General features: G+C 40.8%; 1 protein-coding gene across 1 annotated transcript in view; it reads right to left on the bottom strand.

The window, feature by feature from the left end:
• RAD51B (RAD51 paralog B) overlaps positions 1-19,444 on the bottom strand; it is a gene marked incomplete at its 5' end in the record, with an annotated part of 370,396 nt that overhangs the window by 196,290 nt on the left and 154,662 nt on the right. The window contains one exon of the mRNA XM_084263415.1: positions 17,419-17,515. Within this exon, the coding sequence (XP_084119541.1) occupies positions 17,419-17,515 (97 nt within the window). The remainder of the gene's footprint in view (positions 1-17,418; positions 17,516-19,444) is intronic.

Below are 19,444 nucleotides of genomic sequence, written 5' to 3'. Positions count from 1 at the left end.
TGTCCCCAGACTCTGAGAATCAGAATTGGACACAAATTCCAGCAGAAGTTTACCAGTCCTGGGTCCAGTAATAAACAGCATTCCTCCTTTCTACTCGTCAATCCTGCTAAAGCCTATCAGGAGCCCACTGAGAGGCTCTTTGCCAGAGCTGATTAACAAGACAGCTTCTGCTGAGGAAGTTTCAACTACTTTCCCACCCCAGGATAATCTCTGGATCACTGTTAAAGTCTGTTTCTTATGCTGTATGCACAAACTTGCATTCTTTCCTCGCATTTACATTGCCTTTATTTGGCTGTGGTAGAACTACACAGAAGTATAGCTAATCTTTAAAAAGGGGCTAAAAACCAGACAAGGAGATAAAGGGAATAACCCATTAAGCCATGAAGATGTCCTGCAAAAGTTGTGTGCAAGTATGCTGTTGAGTCCAAAAGAAGAGAGCTTTCAGTCCCGCTGTCCATCTTGGGAGTTGCCTGGGAAAGCATCACACTGTGGAGCACATCTGGCACCATTCCACAGCACTGAATTCACAAGTGAAAATTAACCTTCAGAAAAGTTCCTAGCTGCTAGGATTTAGAAGTAAAGCGTCCCTTCATCTCAGCATTCTTGTATGCACTGACAGTGCATACAGTGATTTGAACATTTTTAGGAAACATAAATTAGTCACAAGTATTTACAGTCATCTTCAGTATAAGTTGCAAGTTTTTTAGGGGAACAGATTTTATCTTGGAAATGAAAACAGAGTCAAGGGGAGTGTAACACATGGATTTACTCTGTCCACCTATGGCCCATCAGGTATTTATCTGTAAAGGCTGAAGGACCAATGTATTTTTAAAACTATGTTACATTATCTTTTGTTTCCTTTTGCAATATTAGTTGCACAAGCATGGAAGTGTAAACAGCATGACTCTCCCTTATCAGTGACCTGTCTCCTCCAAGATTTATCCAGAGGCCAGAAGCAGGTTCCCCGGCATCGTCGCTGACTGACTTCACAGGCACTGGATTACCCACCCTATCAGTAAGGCTGCTGGGAGAACAGTCTGGACAGAGAGCAAAAGCCTTTGTTTACATACACATTCCTTCTTAGCCAACAAGGAAATAACTCAAAACTAATATAAGTAATAACTTGGTGTCTATATATATAAAATAAATGATACCTGTAGTTATAAGTATCTCAATGATACGCAGGGCCTTAAGTCTAGAACCACAGGGAACCTCCAGATGGGAACTGGTAGTAAGAGAGGGTCAGAAAATAAGGACTATCCACCAGTTTTTGGCAAGTGTAGTTACTTGGGGAGTCTGACTCAGTCTTCGGCCATGTAATAAGGTACAGTTTTCACTGCTGGGTCACTGGGTTGGCCGAAGTCAGGAAACTGACTTGCTTTAGGAGAAATTCTGTTTCACCTTTAGGTCACTGGTGTGCTGACAGTACAGGTCACTAGTAGCTGAATGTCATCACCATCAGACAGTTTTTTATAGTCTCATGCAAAATGAATTTGCCAACTTACTAGTTTCACTACACAACACAGTATCTACATCATCAGTGACCTTCTCAACAGCTTTAGAAATTCAGCAAAGAACTAAATGGGAGCATGAGCTTCCACGCTGACAGACTGGATATGAAGTCTCCAGATCAAAGATGAAATAAAATGATAAGCCAGCAGAACAGCTTGTTCTACTTGTGTTTGACAGTCCAAGGATATGAGGAAAGAGACTCTGGTTTGTAGAGTTCTCGGCTTGGTGACTTACAGTAACACTGAAGTTTATTAAAAATGTACAGTCTGTTTTTAGCAAATATTTTCCTAACTCCAGATGCAAGAAGAAGACACAGTTGTTTGTGTCAATACTCTGAAAAAGCTTTTCATCTATATTAGGTGTTAGGATAATGTTGATGTTGACCATGAGGTGAGATTCAAAACACTCTCTCTAAACACACCTTGGTTACAGTAAGTTCATCACTGACATTAAAGCCAGTTACTTTTTCAAGGAATGTCAACATTTGAGGGCTATGACTTACTGGTAGTTTAATGTTATCCTGGGATTAATGAGAGAAGTGGGCTGTGAGTTATGAGGGGATGTGTACTGCAAGAGATTTGGCACACCAGGGTTCTCATTAGGCCCAAATTTGGGATGTCCTAGGTCTGTGTGTATGCTATTAATCACTAGCTGCAGCATACCAACAAAAGTAGTTTTTCCATTAAAAAATTTATTGCTCATTTCTAGAGGAAAGTAGTTATTCTATCTGCAGGGTTCAGATTTTGGGAAAAAGCAGAGTTTCCTCAAGTTCTGTTCAAAACAATCTAACATCAGCCAGAGGGCTCCAGATGAGAAAACATTTTTTTCCTCCTGCCTTCAGGCAGGACTATTCCACCTCAAAATTTATTAAGTATTTACTAACTTGAGCCAGCAGGAAAGATAGCCTTCAAACCATCAGCACATTTAACAGCAACAAAATAAGTGGATTTATAATTAAGGAATTAGCTATGAAAAGAAAAAGAATGCTGTCTTTTGAAAGAGCCCCCAGTTAATGGATTAAGTACATTATTAATTAATAAAATGTGTATAGATTAATAAATAGGTATAACAAATACAGCCTTCCAATGAAACACATCTCCTATGTGCCTGTTTCAATACTTTCCTTTGCAAGATTTGGGAAATTGCAGGTAAATATGGCAGGGGCATTTGAGTGTTTGGTGGAGTAAGAAATTCGAATAAACACTTTTAAGTTTTGCTTCCTGGCTTATTTGTTCTGTTACAACTATTGTGATCGCAGAACCTGTCCGCACATTGCATCTCTAATGTCATCAGAGACAGGGCAGAGGAAGGACATTGTATTAATACATCTGCTCTGTTGCCACTACATGGTCAAGTGAGACAAAAGAAGATAAGCATGGATGAAAAAAAATTATCATCATCTGGTTTATCAGCTAATGTTGACAGGATGCTCAGGGCTATAAAAGCTTAGACAGTGAAGACATAAGTCCCCGGCCCGAAGAGTTTATACTGATGAGCACCAGTCAGGGCACCACAAGATTCTACAAGGCAAAGGGGTAAAAAAAGATTGTTCCCTTTGGGCCCTCCTACCTCTTTTTACTGACACAGGTTGGTATCGCTAGGTCTTTGAAGTTTGAAAAGCCTGTGTGTCAACAAGAGCGTGACTGCCTCAATAATTCAATCAATAGAGTTGTGGCTGTGGAGCTAGAGAAGACGGGAAAGGCAGCAGAGGCAGCCAAGGAGACAAAGGAGAGGCTTTCTTCTACTATGAGGGACTTTGCCGTGTAATGTTTTGATCACCACTATGCTCACAGCACACACCGGTAACAGTAAAATCTACGCCTTTCATCTTCTTAAACTTAAGATACCAATACTGAAGTTAGCAAGTTCATTTTAGCATTCAAAGTAAGTATTCAGGTGATGACAGGAAGCCACATCTGAGCATCTGAATTAAGAAAACCCCACAGAGCTTTAAGTGCCGTGACGCAGTCTTTTCCAATGGAGCGTAAATAGGACATGTCACCTCACCCAACACCCCGGACCGCAATGTTTTGAAGGTACCAAAGGAGGAAACCACACTGCAAAGAGGAAGCGACAAATTCAGTTTTAAAAAGCTTGCAGGTTTAAACCAACTTTATCATAACCAGAAACAGCTATTAAATTCTGAAGTAATAACACAGCATAAGCAACTAAACTGCTGAAACTGGGCAGCAAGCTCTCAAACATTTTCAATGCCCCATTGAGTATAGGGACCGCTCACCACTACGTGCAAGGTGACCACTGGCAGGTAACGGTTTATCAGAGTGATTAACATATGGCATGCCACTACCACAGGTACCGGTGTAAAACGCAAAATAAACACCACACAGTTTCACATGGAGCTAAGAAGTAGGGCCAACTGGTAAATGGTTTATTCTGCTTTTATTCTTCACTGGTTTAGCAAAAGCAAGACTTTGCAAAACAACTTTTTTAGGGGGTGGAAAGGTGCAAGGATGGTGAGAGAGAAAAAACCAAACACATAGACAATAACCCAGATGCTATTTTGTGTAGCATGTCTCTAGTTTTGATCAAGAACCTCAGCCTCATCTCCTCTCATCTTCAAGATTTTTATTTTATCAGAGCAAACATCTCCACAGAACATGTCCCTTCTGATAAAACACTTATTTTTTTCATTGAAACAACAGCTGTCAGAAAAAAAATTCAGCACAATCAAAATATGAAATACTTCATCATGAACTCTGCTGAAAATCTACAGTTTTACAGACACAGCAAGTTGTATTTATTTATTAATCTGCAAGTACATTTCTGCCACCTTAATTACTGATGCAAAAGAACAACCAGCAAACCCTGGGCTGAAGCTACAGTAAACTCAAAACTGGCCTCAATAGGGCTAAGCTCTCCTATTAGGACTTCCTTACAATTACTATGCAGCCTGCTAGACTTGTTAAGAGTAAGGTAAGTGAGGTATCCATACCTAAGGGAAATCCACAGCTCATTAAAATAAGTTTTCTGAGTCCTTCACATAGTCAGAATGGCACTAAGGTGATACAGTCTCCTCCTACCCATAGGATATTCCTGTCCAGACAAAAGAGATTTCATTTTTACAGAAGGCAGGCTCATCTCAGGATATAACGATGCCGCACATGGTTAATACAAGAAAGATTAGTCTGTGCTGACCTCTCTTGCCTCTGTGACTCATCTGCTGGTGGAACCCTCTGGATTCCAACAGCTTATTTCACACTAGCTCACATGATCATCACAGAGGTGACTAAGAAGCAGATACACCCTCAGGAAAAGAAGAACTGGACAGCTGTTTACCATAAACCACGACAATGAACTCTAGGGACATAAAGCACTTGACATGTGTATCCCATGCTGTTCGGAGTTACCTCATGCTAACCTGGAGGAAAATAACGTGACCACTCTTTGCTAGTTTGCATTTGGTTGAACAGTCAACAGAACAAACTATAGACTCCAAGGAACCTCTTGGCATTTAACCTGAACCCACCATGAACTCTTCCTCTTGAAATTCAGATTTGATCACTGATAGTTGCTGTATTAGCTTGAAGACCCTGAAGTTTAGAATAAACTTCATTCTAATTGAACATTAACAGGAAAAGTTTTACAGACTTCTGAAGCATCCAAAAACTAGCAGGCCCATCTTCCTCTTAGTCACTTGTCTTTCAGCTGGTAGCAGTTTGCAGCAGACAGCAATTTAACAACATTCAATAACTCTCCACCATGACTGCCATGATTTCAACTCAAAGCAGAAGGTCAACGTTAGCAGTTTAGAGCTAAAAACAGAGGGAACAGCAAGGGAAAACGGAGATGGATGTGGGTTATGAAAGATCATTCAGCAGCAGATGTTAAGGATGACTAGACCCCAGAATTTGGTACTCAGGGAATATGGTCACTGCAGCTGAGATGTGACCACAGGCCGGCAGAATGTCTTATTTTGTACCACAAACAACAGTAAATGGAAGTCATGGCAGCTCAGGCTTCAGCACAAATGAGCCTGTCAAATCCTGCTGGCTAGGATTTGAGCAGATATCCTGCTGAAATGCACCCTGTTGTTTCTCATGATCAAGAATTACCTGACCTCAGTAACCACAAGTTACCACAGTCAGGCAATGGGCATCACAGCTTATTACTAACCCTTCCTACTGATCTTTGTAAGGGGTCTGTTTTGCCAGACATATAAAAAGCACCCAAGAGAAAACATTTCATCTCTTTAAGGCACAAGTCTACGTTAGTGAATAATTTGGCATAACAGTGTCAACCAGGGAGAAGAGTTGGTGTTCATCCCCCTATAGCTACCCTGTGCATGCATTGTTTTTCTGATCCTTACTTGCCTACGCTGGTTCCCTGTTGAGAACATGCCAGCTGTGGCTGTGATTTGAGGACCAGCCATTGACACAGACCCTTTTGCCTCCATGATGACTTTGAGCACACATGGTTAAGAGATATTTGAGGCACAGAATGTATCTTACTGGAGTGATTTGGTAGAATATGGGAATTTATGTACCTGTACTCTCAATGTATTTGAAAAAAACAGCAGTCAACTCCTATACAGTACATACTCCCAAAATATCCTAGAGCCAAAGCTTCAACCATTTAAAATCCAATTCTGGATTCAGATTGGTTATTGATAATTCTAATTAAGAACCACCCTGCAATATATACAGTTCTTCTTTAGAAGACAAAATCCAGCTCACGGGTTCTCTACAAATCTGAGAATGAAATTTGATAAGAAGTTGAAAATCTACCATATAAAAAAAAAAAAGGAATTAAAATTAAAAGACAAGCAAGGGAAGCAAAAACTGGATGAAATCAGATATTTTAAGAAGTTAAGAATTTATTTATTCTGTGTGTAAGACATTAAGACTTTTTTTTTCTCTTCCTTCAAAGGTACAGTGGCATAACTGTTGAAGCCTGAAACTGCAGTTCCATACCCTTTTGCTTTTAAGTTAAACAAATGATCTCAGTTTTTGGAGCAGTTTTTGACTCCAGGGAAACTATGCCATTAAGAGAGTGCCAGAAACATATTTAATTGATGCATGTCTCAAGAACAGCTCAAAAGAGTGCAGACATACCACATATAGATTTCAAGGAAATTACTGAAAAGCCGCAGAGCTTCAACAGAGTGTGATATGTGAAACATGGCATATGAAAGACTCAGTATGAAAAGGGTAAATTCAGTTCAGGAGATATTAATCTGATTACCTAAGAGGTCCTATGAATCGGATATGCCGTTTTGTGCACCATATCCAACCTGGACAGATGGAGGAGACTTTATGCTCCCTTTTTCAACATGTAATTAGTTTTTAAGGGATGATCAAGTTACAGATACGAAGTTTCAAGCAATTTTTTCATTGGGGAGTAGTGTGTATAGTAACCTGCCTATAACATAAGATCTTCTGGCTCTATTTCCTTGCATGCTTTACATACAACACAACTTGACTTCGCTGTTCTCATTTTCAGCTGAAAGCTCCCTACACACCTGCCTGACAGAAAACCAGTCCAACAACATCTCTAAACAAAGTGCTCCATAGAAGGGCTCTGAAATAAAACTTGCACAGACTGAATCCAAGCTAATTTTATGAAGTACAGTTTTTTAACTAAATGAAAACCAACTGTTATATTTTTCACCATCTCCTCCTCTTTCCTTACTATCATTGGCAATTTCCTGGATATAGTGAAGGGCGGGAAAGTAAAACTAAATTATCTGTTGCAAGCTCTTCCCCTTGCTGGATTTATGCAGTGATACCACAGTCAAACTTCCATGACTGTAAATTATGAAGTCAATGGCCTTGGACTATCAAGTCAGTAAGCTATTAAAATGTTACTACTTTGTATTATAGTAGGGAGTGCTTTAAAAAACCCAAGGTGGTGTTGTTGTTGTTTATCTCCCTTTAAGATTGCGGCAGAACAAAGCTTAAAAAATCAGATGTAACTTGGCATCTTATATTAGAAAGTCTGTCTGCATGGCTTTGCAGACCACAGCAGCAATTGCAAGGCCACTTTCTGTTTATTTCTCCATCAACATCCCACATCTGTAAGACTGTGCTCATTACCTACAGGTATATGAATACCAGAATTAATTTTACAAAACATAGGGGACGACTCAGCCCACATTCACTAGCACTGCCCTATATAGTTTTTAAGTACTTTGAATGTAACTTTTAATTATTTCAGCGGAGACTGTCAGGAGTGCTCAAGGGGGAAACATTTTGAAAGTGTGGCTTGGGAGAAGCAGCAGGATGGAGAAGTGGTGGGGCAGGAGTTGCAGCTGGTACACATCCAGCAGCGACAGTCGAATCAGCCGCGCCGTGCGGGAGCCAGGGCTCGCTGCCAGCCAACTGACAGGGAAGTAAGACGAAGAGGCGAGTCCGTGAAGAAAGGCTGCGGCAGCGTGGGAGGACTATGACCTTTTGATCTCAGAGATGTTCCTGATGTACCAAAGCGACATGTCAGCTCTAATAGGCTGCACTCTCCAACTGGTGGCAGGGGCCTACAAATTACTGTGAGATCTGAAGGCATTTGTTGTGATGATCCTGGCCTGGATGGGGCATATCAGCGCTTCCCCAGCAGGACTATCTGACAGTCCACCCCAACGATTCCCAAACCAGGGGTCATAACCTCCAGCAGGGTCACAGACGCACAGAGTGGGGTCGCAAGCCTGACAGAGATGCGATTGTTTATATTAGTGTTTAGGGTCGCAAGCTCTGCTGGGGTGAGTTCACCACCAGAGGCACAAACAGAAACCATTGGGAACAGCTGGTCTAACAGATTTCACACTCAGAAACAACTTCTCGATAGTCAGCTAAAATGTGCCCAAACTACTCCCTTACGTATCTATCCATGTGCCAGCCTGAAACAACAGCTCCCCTGGCAGGTACCAAACTGTCTCAGATTACTCCCAAAGAATCACGGCTGCTTATACGGCCGTAGCGTCTGCTTTGGGGTCTGCTTTTTCTTGACAAATTTTCCATTGTTAACAGTGGAGCTATTCATACTCTAGCCGCTCTGTTTTCTACCCTTCCTTAGAAGAAAGATGCACCTAGTTAAGCAACAGCTTCAACAGGAATTTTCTGCAGGCTGCAGCTTGCCTGGGAGAGACTGGAGAAACAGCAGGACATCTTAGGAGAGTAAAAATTATTATAAACAAAGTTTTCCTCTAGTTAAGCTCCAGACATTTCCCCCTTTCTACCATTTCTTCACTCATCTTTCTGTACAGCACCTTGATTGCTCTTCTCTGAATGTTCCTTTATTTTCATTTTTTACTTACAGATATTATGAGAGGACAAGCGGGATCCAGATTAGCTGAAATTTGCCTATGTGCAGCATTAAAAAGCTGGTTATACTCAAGCCGCCTGTTTTTATTAAATTAAGAGATAACACACCACTGCCTTTTCATTATCACGTTATGTTTGGGTTTAATGTAACGTTCTAGGAGCAGACCGTCACTGGGAAGAAGTTCATTCACATGCCAGAGCACCCAGCTTCAACCCCCCAAAAAGGCTAATAGGTTCTAAAACTTCCATCATCTAACACAATAAATCATTATTACAATAATAAAGCAGGAAATACACACAAATTAAGCAGAAGCAGTAACGTACTCCTTTTACGATTAAGGGGAAGCATCAATCACAGAGGCTGCCCGAGATTAACAAGGAACCACATTTTCAAACATCCTGCAGTAAACCCAGAGGAAACACAGCTGGAACAGCAACTAGAACATAGGCACCAGGCTCTGAAATCACCCTCTGTCCCCTCGTCCTCGTCTTCCCTTTTGGCATAATACCTGCACCTAGGGTCACTCCTAACTGGTTCAAGTTCTGCGGGTGAGCCATATGCTTCATTCAATGTCTCAAGTCAGACATAATTCCCACAGTGATGTTTCTCATATATAGAAATCTTTCTGATCCCTCTCACTCCCACCAGAAGAGAGATCCACTGCTGGTAATATAAAACTCCACAAGAAACAGCAGTGAATGCTACTCAACAATGAAAAATCAGTATTTTTTTTCCCAGCCTGTTTGTACAGATTTAAGGAAAACCCACAGTCAGTCAAGACATTAATTGGTCATTGTGCATAGGGGCAAATGCTGTTTAGCTCTTTCCTAGTCTTGAATTAATTTTTTTGCAATGTAATTTGAAAGATAAATTAGTCTGGAACAGCTCCATCAACAATGGGGTACCATGTAGTGCTGCAGAAAGAATTCAGAGCTGAATCACATCTCTTGTTTCCAATGTAAACCATTGATTCGCAGGACCATGCTGGTTGATCTTTGCTACTCCACACAGGATGGGAAGAAAGGGCAGAGGAGAAGGAATTACAGCCATTACATAACTAGATCTCTTAATAATACTTTTATGGTATAAACAAAAGTCTAAATTCCAATGTATAAGACAACATAGTTTCTATATTCACTCACCTCAAATATGAGTTAATCTTACTTTTAAACATTTTTAGGCCATAAGGAGAAGACCAGTTGTAATCTTACAATGTTTTACTGCTATACGCCGCTAACTGAAACTTGGCAACTGACCTGCGTGTGCTGTCAGCTTACTGAAGTGAAAGAACAACAGGAATAAGCTAGTGTGGGTACCAGGATTCATACAAAACCATCTTACTTTGCATTGGAACATGCAACACATCCTCAGTCGCACTTTGCCTCTGCTGAGGCAGCAGCTGAGAGGTGGCAACTCCTAACCACTCAACTTTGACTGTAAGCACTTCTGTTATCATGCCTGTGATTATATAGATGAGTGACTCCCAACAAATGTACCTGAAGGGTTTTTGGATTACAAATTGTTGATTAATGATTGTAAGTCATTTCATGTCTTCGAATAAAACCACAACAAAGCGGTAAAACTTTGTGTTCTATCATCATGGCAATTAGGAAACAAGGAACGGAGATTCTCTTCAACTGATATGGAGAGGCCTTTGAATGCTCCTGCTGACAGTGTTCAATCCTTTCGTAACCTAGATCAAGTGATTATACATGTGTCATTCAGCTCAAAGCTTCCATAGATATGTACAGTCTCTGCAACGCTGTTTTACTGAGAGATTTATCTCTTGATTTAAAAGCCGTTAAAATTTGGCTGGATGTTTCGATGTCGTTACTTCCCATTTGTTGAAATATAGCACCAAAATTAGTGCAGGCTGACATGACCACTGCTATCACAAAATCTAACTGCTCCATACACCACCACAACACTACTTTATGCTGAAACAATCACAGGATCATTTCCCCAATGGTTAATATCGCTTGTTCCAGGCCCTGTAATGATGATGTAGTTCCTTCAGGGGTTCTCAACAGCTAGAAGGGTTTTTTCCTTCCACCAAAGCATTGGGGTACATACACTTCTGCCAGGAACAGAGACCACACAAACACAGTGCAACCACAAGAACAAAAGCCTATTTTTGGGAGGCTCCCTCCCACATGTATTCGGAGTTTTATCGAGCTCCCTCCCTTTTTGTTGCCCACTGCTTACCTAACCTGAAGCAGATGCACTACATGCTATCCTGACTTCTACCAGGTTAAGGAAGATCAGCTCCTTTCTTACCTTTCAATGTACATGGGCCCAACAATCTTTTTTATGAAGGGTCTGAAGCTAGAGAAGTAACTCTAGGATAGAACAGACTAAAGGAACAAAAGGCTTCCCACAGCACAGTAGGCTGGTGGAGAGGGACTATGCTGGGGTACTTTCTTAAAAGATAGTTGAGACATGAAGTCCAGCAGCAAAGTAAATAACTAGAAAAAAAACCCCTCCAGCTGTTCCACCACAGCTCATGTGAATGGGAATCAGTGGGTGGAGTAACCCTATCAACTCCTACACTACAGTCAGAGATACACAGGGCTCAGACCTGGAGGCACAGTCCTGTGGTTGATGGACTGACTCATGGACCTTTGCTGTCCCACCACGGGAGGGTAGTTGGCCTTGGGCCTGAATGGCAACCAAATCACCAGGTGAGAAGCAGAAATTTATATCAAAGTAAAAACAGAGGCAAACCTCACTGAACTTACCTGTTATCATGACTGTAGTGGGCAAACATATCTCTGAACTATCTCTCTAAGCCATAAACCAAAAGAACTTCATTGCCTTTTCAGGCATGTGTTTTAGTCTTCAGGGTTCACACCTGCACAGCAGTCTCATTGTTGGGATTCACCTTCCAAATTTCCTGGCAATACCACTAGTGTTATCTGTACTCATTGCCCTTTTGCACGTTTAAAATTCACTAACCTTCACAGGGTCTGCAGAAGGGGCCATGGTCAAAAAGATCTTAGACTATGCCACATGGTATTTGAGTTTCATAAACAGGACTAATAATCTCTGTACAGATTATTCCATTATGGTAACAAAAAAAAAGGGGGGGGGGGGGCAGTACCTATTCCCAAATATTTGGGTCTCAAAGTCAGAATAGATTCATATTGAAAAGACAGGATATTACTTTATGAAATAAAAAATGTCTATAATTAATACTGCTGTTTCAATGATTTCCCGTTAACTATCCTATCAAGAAACTATCTCCCCTTTCAAACAAAACTGTGTAAACCAGCCCGCCGTAGGTTTACAGAACATTCAACTAAAATACTGAAAGCCTAAAACACACCACAGTGTTATGGTATCTTCTAATCAACTTAAATTCCTGTCATGCTGGAGCACTTCACTACGACATCCATTGTTCTGCATTAGCTTTGACTCTACAAGAAGGAAGTGTTTTAGAAACTTGTTTAACAGATGCGTCATTCATAATTTGCAGGTATGTTTGTGTTTTCACAGAATCTAATTTTTTTTAAGAAGTCACCTGCAAATCAATAAACAAATACACCAAAACCAACCAACAGCCTCAGATCTCTGGGCCCCCTCAGTTCTCTTGGTAATTCTTTCAGTGTTTTCTCTTGATTCTGCACCAGGACTGGAAAAAGAGATTGGAAGAGAAATAAGTAATAAATTACAGCACTGGTCTTGCTCTGGGGTGAACAGCAGGTCAACTCATTATTTACCCCATAGGAACATTATGAAATATTAAGAAAGAAAAAAATGCAAAATAAGAATATATCCCAGTATTTAAAAAAAAAAAAAAAAAAGGGAAACTGAGGCTTGAAGAATAAAATTATTTAACCACACTCGGAAAGGAGATCAAGGGAAAAACAAAGAAGAGAAAGCAAAGAAGAGAAACCAAAGATTCCAGCTTCAAATCTTCTGCCCCTAAACTAAAGTAGGAAAATCCTCTGTGTGGGAGAGAATATGGTAGCTTAGTTTTCTCCAGTCTCTACAACACAAAAGACGACTTCTGCTCAACAGCTTAAAAGAATTCAAGATCAGAGCAACAAAGATGAAAAGGTCAGACTAAACTCATTGCTCACACCATGCACTAAAAATATACAATGTCATGACAAACCACTCGCTGAACACAAATTGCAGAAGATTGAGTGCTGGCCTCCCCAGAGTTAGTGCAAGTTTACGGGCAATTTTAAACACAAAATAATTCTGACTTTTCCAAACAAATATTTGAAGGCAGGAGCTGAGACTGAAGAAGCCTGAGACAGCATTCCTTCTTTTTGCCTGAGATTTTGCACATGCTGGGAGGTGGATGCTGTTCTTGTTCGTGCCCACATGCCCCTCAGCTTTTTCCAAGCAAGTTGGGGTTTGGCTTTGATGTCTGCAAGAGGATGTCAGAGCTTGCAGCTAGCACACAGATTAATAGAAGAGGCACTGGTGGACTAGAAGGGACCTCAAGTAGGTCATACTGTCCGACCTCTTTGCAGCACACAAATGAAAGACACAGATTTCACCATCCAGCTAGTGCTCAGACACACAGGCTTAGAATTAATTTCTAATGACCCTCTACATGAGGTAAAATCCAGTCATGTGAACTTTGGAAAAAATAACAAAAACAGTAAAGTCACAGATAACTTGTTTTTAAACATAATTAAGTCATGCAAAATACTTGTCAACATCTGCATTCCATTTCTAATATTCACTTAGCCTAATGCAGCTTAAATCTATTTAATTATTCAAAACAATATTTTCATTGGGATAAGGGCCCAATTGACATGTTTAAATAATAAAACATTAATTATTCAGGCCACATTTTGAAGTGCAGTGATAGTCCTGGGCTCATCTGGCCATCTCTGCAATCTAGAAGAACTTTGTCTTTGACTGAAAGAGCTAAACAGAGGCTATTTCATAAAGCAAGGAAGAAGGTGAAACAGGAGTATTCATAACAGTGACAGGGTTTGCAAAAAGACTACATAAGAATGGTGTGGCTACAAATAAAGACTGGGCTTGCTTTCTGGGGAAGAAGTGACAGCCTTATGCATTATTAAGCATTATTAATTAGCCTTACTGAACTCCTTCAGATGATGAACTGGCAAGTACGTAACGGCCAAATGAATGCAAGGGCTCAGCCCACAGGTACAGAAGCTTTTGTGTTTTATTCAACACTTCAATTTTAGCAAAATAAGCATTTTGTTTTCTGCCTTGAAGCAGAAGTATGCATAGATCTGTGAATTAAGTTGGACATAGCCATTTCCAACAAACTCAATTCAAGCAAATGGTGGGATTTTACAGTCAGCGTTGCTTTTATAAAGACTTGAACATTCTCATAAAACACTAACATTTTTAGGAGACAAGTTTTCAAGCACTAGATTATCATTTTACAGAGGACAAGCTTGGAGCCTGAAACAGCTTGACAATATCCTTTCAGCTTGTTCATCAGATTAACCTTCTGTCACACATCAGATGAACAGCTTCCTCGGTTTCTTGCCTAATCTAACACATAACCCAAGCAATTCCCTTCTAAAGCACCATCGGAAGCGAAAACAAAAGCCACTGTAACATTCCATTTCTTTCTAATAACACATTCAGCTTGAAACTTTCATTTCTGCCTCTAAGAAAGATTACCCTTCTAGCAAGCCATTTACAGTGACGGGACTCTGATTTCAGATAGGATTAAACCAACATATTAGACATATACAAACCAAGGGGTCTGAGTTGCTTACAGGACTAATAATGTGCTATGGGTCCTTTCACATCTGGGTCACCAGTTCAAATTCAGCGTTAGATGGTGATGAGTGAAAAGAAAGAATGTGCCAAGAAACCACTCATGAATCTGGCCTCTATTCCTGCCTCTGCATCATGCCCACTTTGTGCACATGGGCTACACATCTAACTGCTCTGTTCTGAAAATTATACAGTTGTAAAATAGCAGCTGGTATTATGATTATCGCACTAATCCTAGAAGACTAATTCATTAAGGATCTTTAAAGTACCTGGGATGGCCACACCTCTATCCTTTGATAGCAAGATAAATACAGAAATCAAATGCTGAATGAGCCTGGTATTCCTCTCGTTCTCACAGGTGGGCTGCACGGGTTAAAGCTGAAGCAAACTGGAAATCCAGAAGCAGCCATATCACAGATAAGAAGGATGGAAGGAGAAAACCAGGTTTTACGGAGCTGCACTGTGCTCTCCCACCATACATCACTGCATGTAAATGCCATGTCAGTGTTAGTCAACAGGAGAGAGAAGGAAAGGATTTACCAAGAAGACTGCATTACTTCTGCCTGTGGCATTCTTGCTCTGAGGCTAAACAAAGGTTTCCATTCTCAACAAGCATCACGCTGGCACATTTTATCACTTCAGACTCTTAACTATAAACAAGGAATGAGAGAAATGAAGGAAAACAACATACACAGAGAGCACCAACACATTCTAACTCATTCTTGGGTTAAAAGATGAAAAATAGTGGTGGTAGAGAGTTCAGACACAACATGGTGGCTTCATTAATAAACAAAAATGATCACAACATCTCTTATATAGTCCTGATTTCAGAATTCATACAGAGCACTGAAAATCTTCCATATTTGCAGGAAAATTCAGAAGCATTACAACTATTCCATGCTTTTTCCAAGGACTCTTCAAATATTTTAAACCACAAGAACAAAATATGTGATACAGTGAACATGTTCTGTTACTAGTTCCACTTCAGAGGCAGCCATGCCTTTGTCTTCAGAAGCAGCACATACAGAGCGATTCTGAGGGACAAAAGAAAAGCGCAAGTACCGCAATCAAGAGCATTTAATGAGCAACAATTTTGTGCCAAGAAGGAAATCATAAAGATGAAAAATTATGCCTTCCTCTTCCAAACCTAGTTACCAAATTTCATCTCTTTTTGACAGATGTAGGAAGCAGCATTCAGGCAATGAACTTCAGAGATACTTTGGCAATGGATGGAGCCAACAAAAGCCACAAGCACAATTCCAAAGTGATTTAATGGGCCATGCTTTGCCCAAATTCCTATTGACAAAATTATGAAGTAAACACATCAGTCAGTGTTAGGGCATTACACTGCAGTTTTCTGCTCCTCTTTGATATTCTGTCTAATCTATCTTCAAGCTCTTTCTCTTGTCCACTGAAACGAGTTGCAGAAATAATGTCAGTTTTAGTCATTGATTAGTTTGTTTTGCCACTGAGCTGTTCTTAAGACAGACAAGCCTAAGAGGACTGCTTGCAATCAGCCAGAACAAAGATAAGGTGACCAGAACCAACAGGAAGTGCAACAAGGAGAGAAAGAGGAAATATCCATACTATACAATGTAGGAAGTCTATATGCAGGCATCATGCTTTGCGTTATACACTTGGGTGTATGCATGAACTGAACTCCAAATAACAAGCTTCTCTGCATCTGTCCCTGATCTAAGGTATTCTGACTTCTCTTTGCAAGTGGGGAAAGCTGAAATGATTATATTACTTGGCAAACTCCAGAATTATTTGCCCTTTGTAGCATAGTAAGTCCTCACTATTATGCCCCAAAATGTGTGATTGACTCTAATTCTGTGCACAGAAGAGAAAAAGGAAGATGTATAGTAGTATACAGCATCACACAGGTTGTGGTTTAACTCAACAGGCAGCTAAAACAGCCACACAGCTGTTTACTCACTCCCCCCACAGTAGGATGGGGAAGAATTGGTAAAAAAGAAAAAGACAAAACTTGTGGGTTGAAATAAAGGCAGTTTAATATGAAAGAAAAGGAAGAGAACAGTAATAATAACGAATATACAAATTAAGTCATGCACAGCACAATTGCTCACCACCCACAGACCACTGATGCCCCAGCTAGTTCCCAAGATGCGGTCTAAACCCCCAGCCAGCTCCACCTCAGTTACATATGAAACATGATGTCATATGTCATGGAATATTCCTTTGGCCAGTTTGAGTCAGGTGTCCTGGCTGTGTCCCCTCCCTGCTTCTTGGAGGCCCCCAGCCTGCTCAATGGAAGGGCACTATGAGAAGCTGGGAAGTCCTTAAGTTAGTGTAAACAGTACCAAGCAAGAACTAAAACATCAGTGTGTTAGTAACATTATTCCCATCCTAAATCCAAACCACAGCCCCATACCTTCTGCTAGGAAGAAAATTAATTCTATTCCAGCCAAAACTGGGGTAACACAAAGCCTCATATTATGTTCACACAACATTAAGCCCTTCAGTGTGAGGCAGAATGGAAAGGACAGGGCTGAGTATTTGCTCTCCTTCGTTTGTGACTGATAAACCTTAGGCAAGAGCAAATGTGTAGCCTATGTAATAGCTAGCAGTAGCTTCATAAGGAGGAGAAAAATAATGTTCTAATACATGTGAGTAAAGTATAATGCTGAGGAACACGTTACAGAACTGAACATGGCTCGAAAATTCATTCCCAGCCTTTATAAAGTGTCAGATCCTTTAAATCAATGCACTTTCTTTAACGAATGGATTTTCAAAGAATCTGAAAAAGTAATTTTGTTTCCTGACTGGTTTATGTTAGGCTTGCTAACCTGACTTTCACAGACCCCTGTATATCAACAGATGACTGCAAGTTACAACATAGGTTTGTGTCAGTGTAGAGTTTCAGTTCTGATAGAAGGGATCTCTTACCTTCAGACAGGGACAAATCATCAGCTGGAGACACCAGGTCTGTCTGGATCGCGAGCCCATTGCTCAATGATGTGGTAATCTGATTTGTCAAGATAACCTGCAAACAGACAGGGAGAGGGGGAAGGGAAATTAATTTTTGTAGGTACTGAAAGGCAGAGAGCAGCCCAAACAACGACTTGAATCCTTCAGGCACAGCATCCAGGCAATCCTCTACTATGACCTTCAGCGAATTTGATACTCATAAAATTTTGAGCTACCTGCAGAAACCAAAAGAGATAATAGCAGGAAAAGGGATACTGTTAAAAAGATGAAATGATAAACAGCAGTATGTTGATACACCCAGACACCTGAAGTGAAACTACTGTTCTGAAGAGCTTCATTCTTCAATGAACAATTTGATGCTCTTTGCAAAAAGCATAATATTCTTCATAGGCAAACAGGAAATCCTATTTTCCATACAGCTTATACACTTCCTTCAGCTGAAATACAGTACCACGGAGAAAGGTGTGGTAGGGATTCCTCCTCGCTGATCTGAAGCAGAAAAGCACTACATTTCACTAGGCTCTCTCTACACAAGAGGATATTTCAGTATTTTTCAGGGTCACAAGATTCTGATGAACAACAGACTCCAGTACTCACACACTGGTCCTCTGGCAGACAGCATGAGCTGGTCTTGCTTGCAAGAGATCAAGAGTTTATTGCACTGTTGAACATATACTTTTTCTCTACAACAGAAAGCATTAAGGCAAACACTGCCAACACCCCAGAGAGAAGAGCACAGGTATAAACATAATGATCTCTAAGCAGCTGCAATTCCCACAATTACAACTGGGCTCCACTTCGCAGGCTGACAAAAACTTTAGAAATTACTTTTATTTTAAAAGAATGCAAATGATTCTTCTTCTTGCACTGAGAACAGACTGCACTCCAAACTCTCTGAAATGAACGACCTGACTTCAACTGTATTTGACACAGGAGGAAGGAAGAAAGGAATCCTCCTACATGGTACTCAGTGGTCGCAGTTTCACAATGCTACCAGAATAAACTAACAGCTTGCCATTACTAAAAGGAAGAGGAATTTCTCTGCTCTTCCCTCCCTCTGATCGCGGCTTCCTCCTCCTTTCTAACACTTTCAGTAGTGTGCTGTGACACACTCTTCATTTTCTTTTCTATTTCAAGATCCCACAGAAGCTGTATCAGATCACAGAGCTGTAACCGCAGCGGTGGTGCTGCAGGGCACTGCGTCTTCTCCAGGCAGTATGACGTGAGGTGCCAGAAACGTGATGGTGTCTGTGACCTTTACCATGACCACAAGTCTTCCTCTCTGCTCTCGTCAGCCTGCCCATTTCTCTGCTTGTAAAACAGGCATGGTGGAGCTTTATGGACTGTATCGACAGGATTAAATGGAAAAGTTTCTAAGTAAAATATTCCTCTAACTCAACAGGAGTTGAGACCTTCAGAGCCCCACAGTGATGTCCCTCATGCTTTTCTGCTACTGACCGTGAGATCTAGACAAACTTCAGCTGGCTACAACCACCCTTGCCCAGCTTAACCATATGTTGCACCTTTTGGGACCGGACATTTATGGCCCCTGAAGTGAACAAAGATGCAGTAAATCTAGGCTAATGTTCTTAAGGTATAGCTTGCAATTCTGTGAACAGTAAACACACATGAAAGACATCTCATCTCTCTGCTGCTTCCACCAGATCTGCTGCATGGCCCGAAAGCAGACAAGGAAAAACCTGGCCCACACAACCCCTTGGAGCCACAGCTGGCTGTCCTGTTCATCAGATCGCAAGGTAAGAGTCAACTTAATAAGAAAGAAGAAAAAAGCAACTTTTGCCTTTCCTGCTTGCACAGTTACTTATCTTCCATGTCAGCAAGCAGGTTCATCCTTGTGACAGGATGAACATCAAATGTAGTTCAAGGCAAATGAAAGGAGTAGACAGCCAAGAGTCAGGAGGGATGAAGAAAAGGATGCCCAACCTTTCCTTCTCAACACTGGTTTCATTTCATTTTCACCGTG

The sequence above is a fragment of the Gallinula chloropus genome (assembly GCF_964237585.1).
Source record: "Gallinula chloropus genome assembly, chromosome: 4".
Taxonomy (NCBI): domain Eukaryota; kingdom Metazoa; phylum Chordata; class Aves; order Gruiformes; family Rallidae; genus Gallinula; species Gallinula chloropus.
The sequence above is the reverse complement of the archived record's forward strand: the minus strand, read 5'-3'. Positions and strand labels throughout refer to the sequence as shown.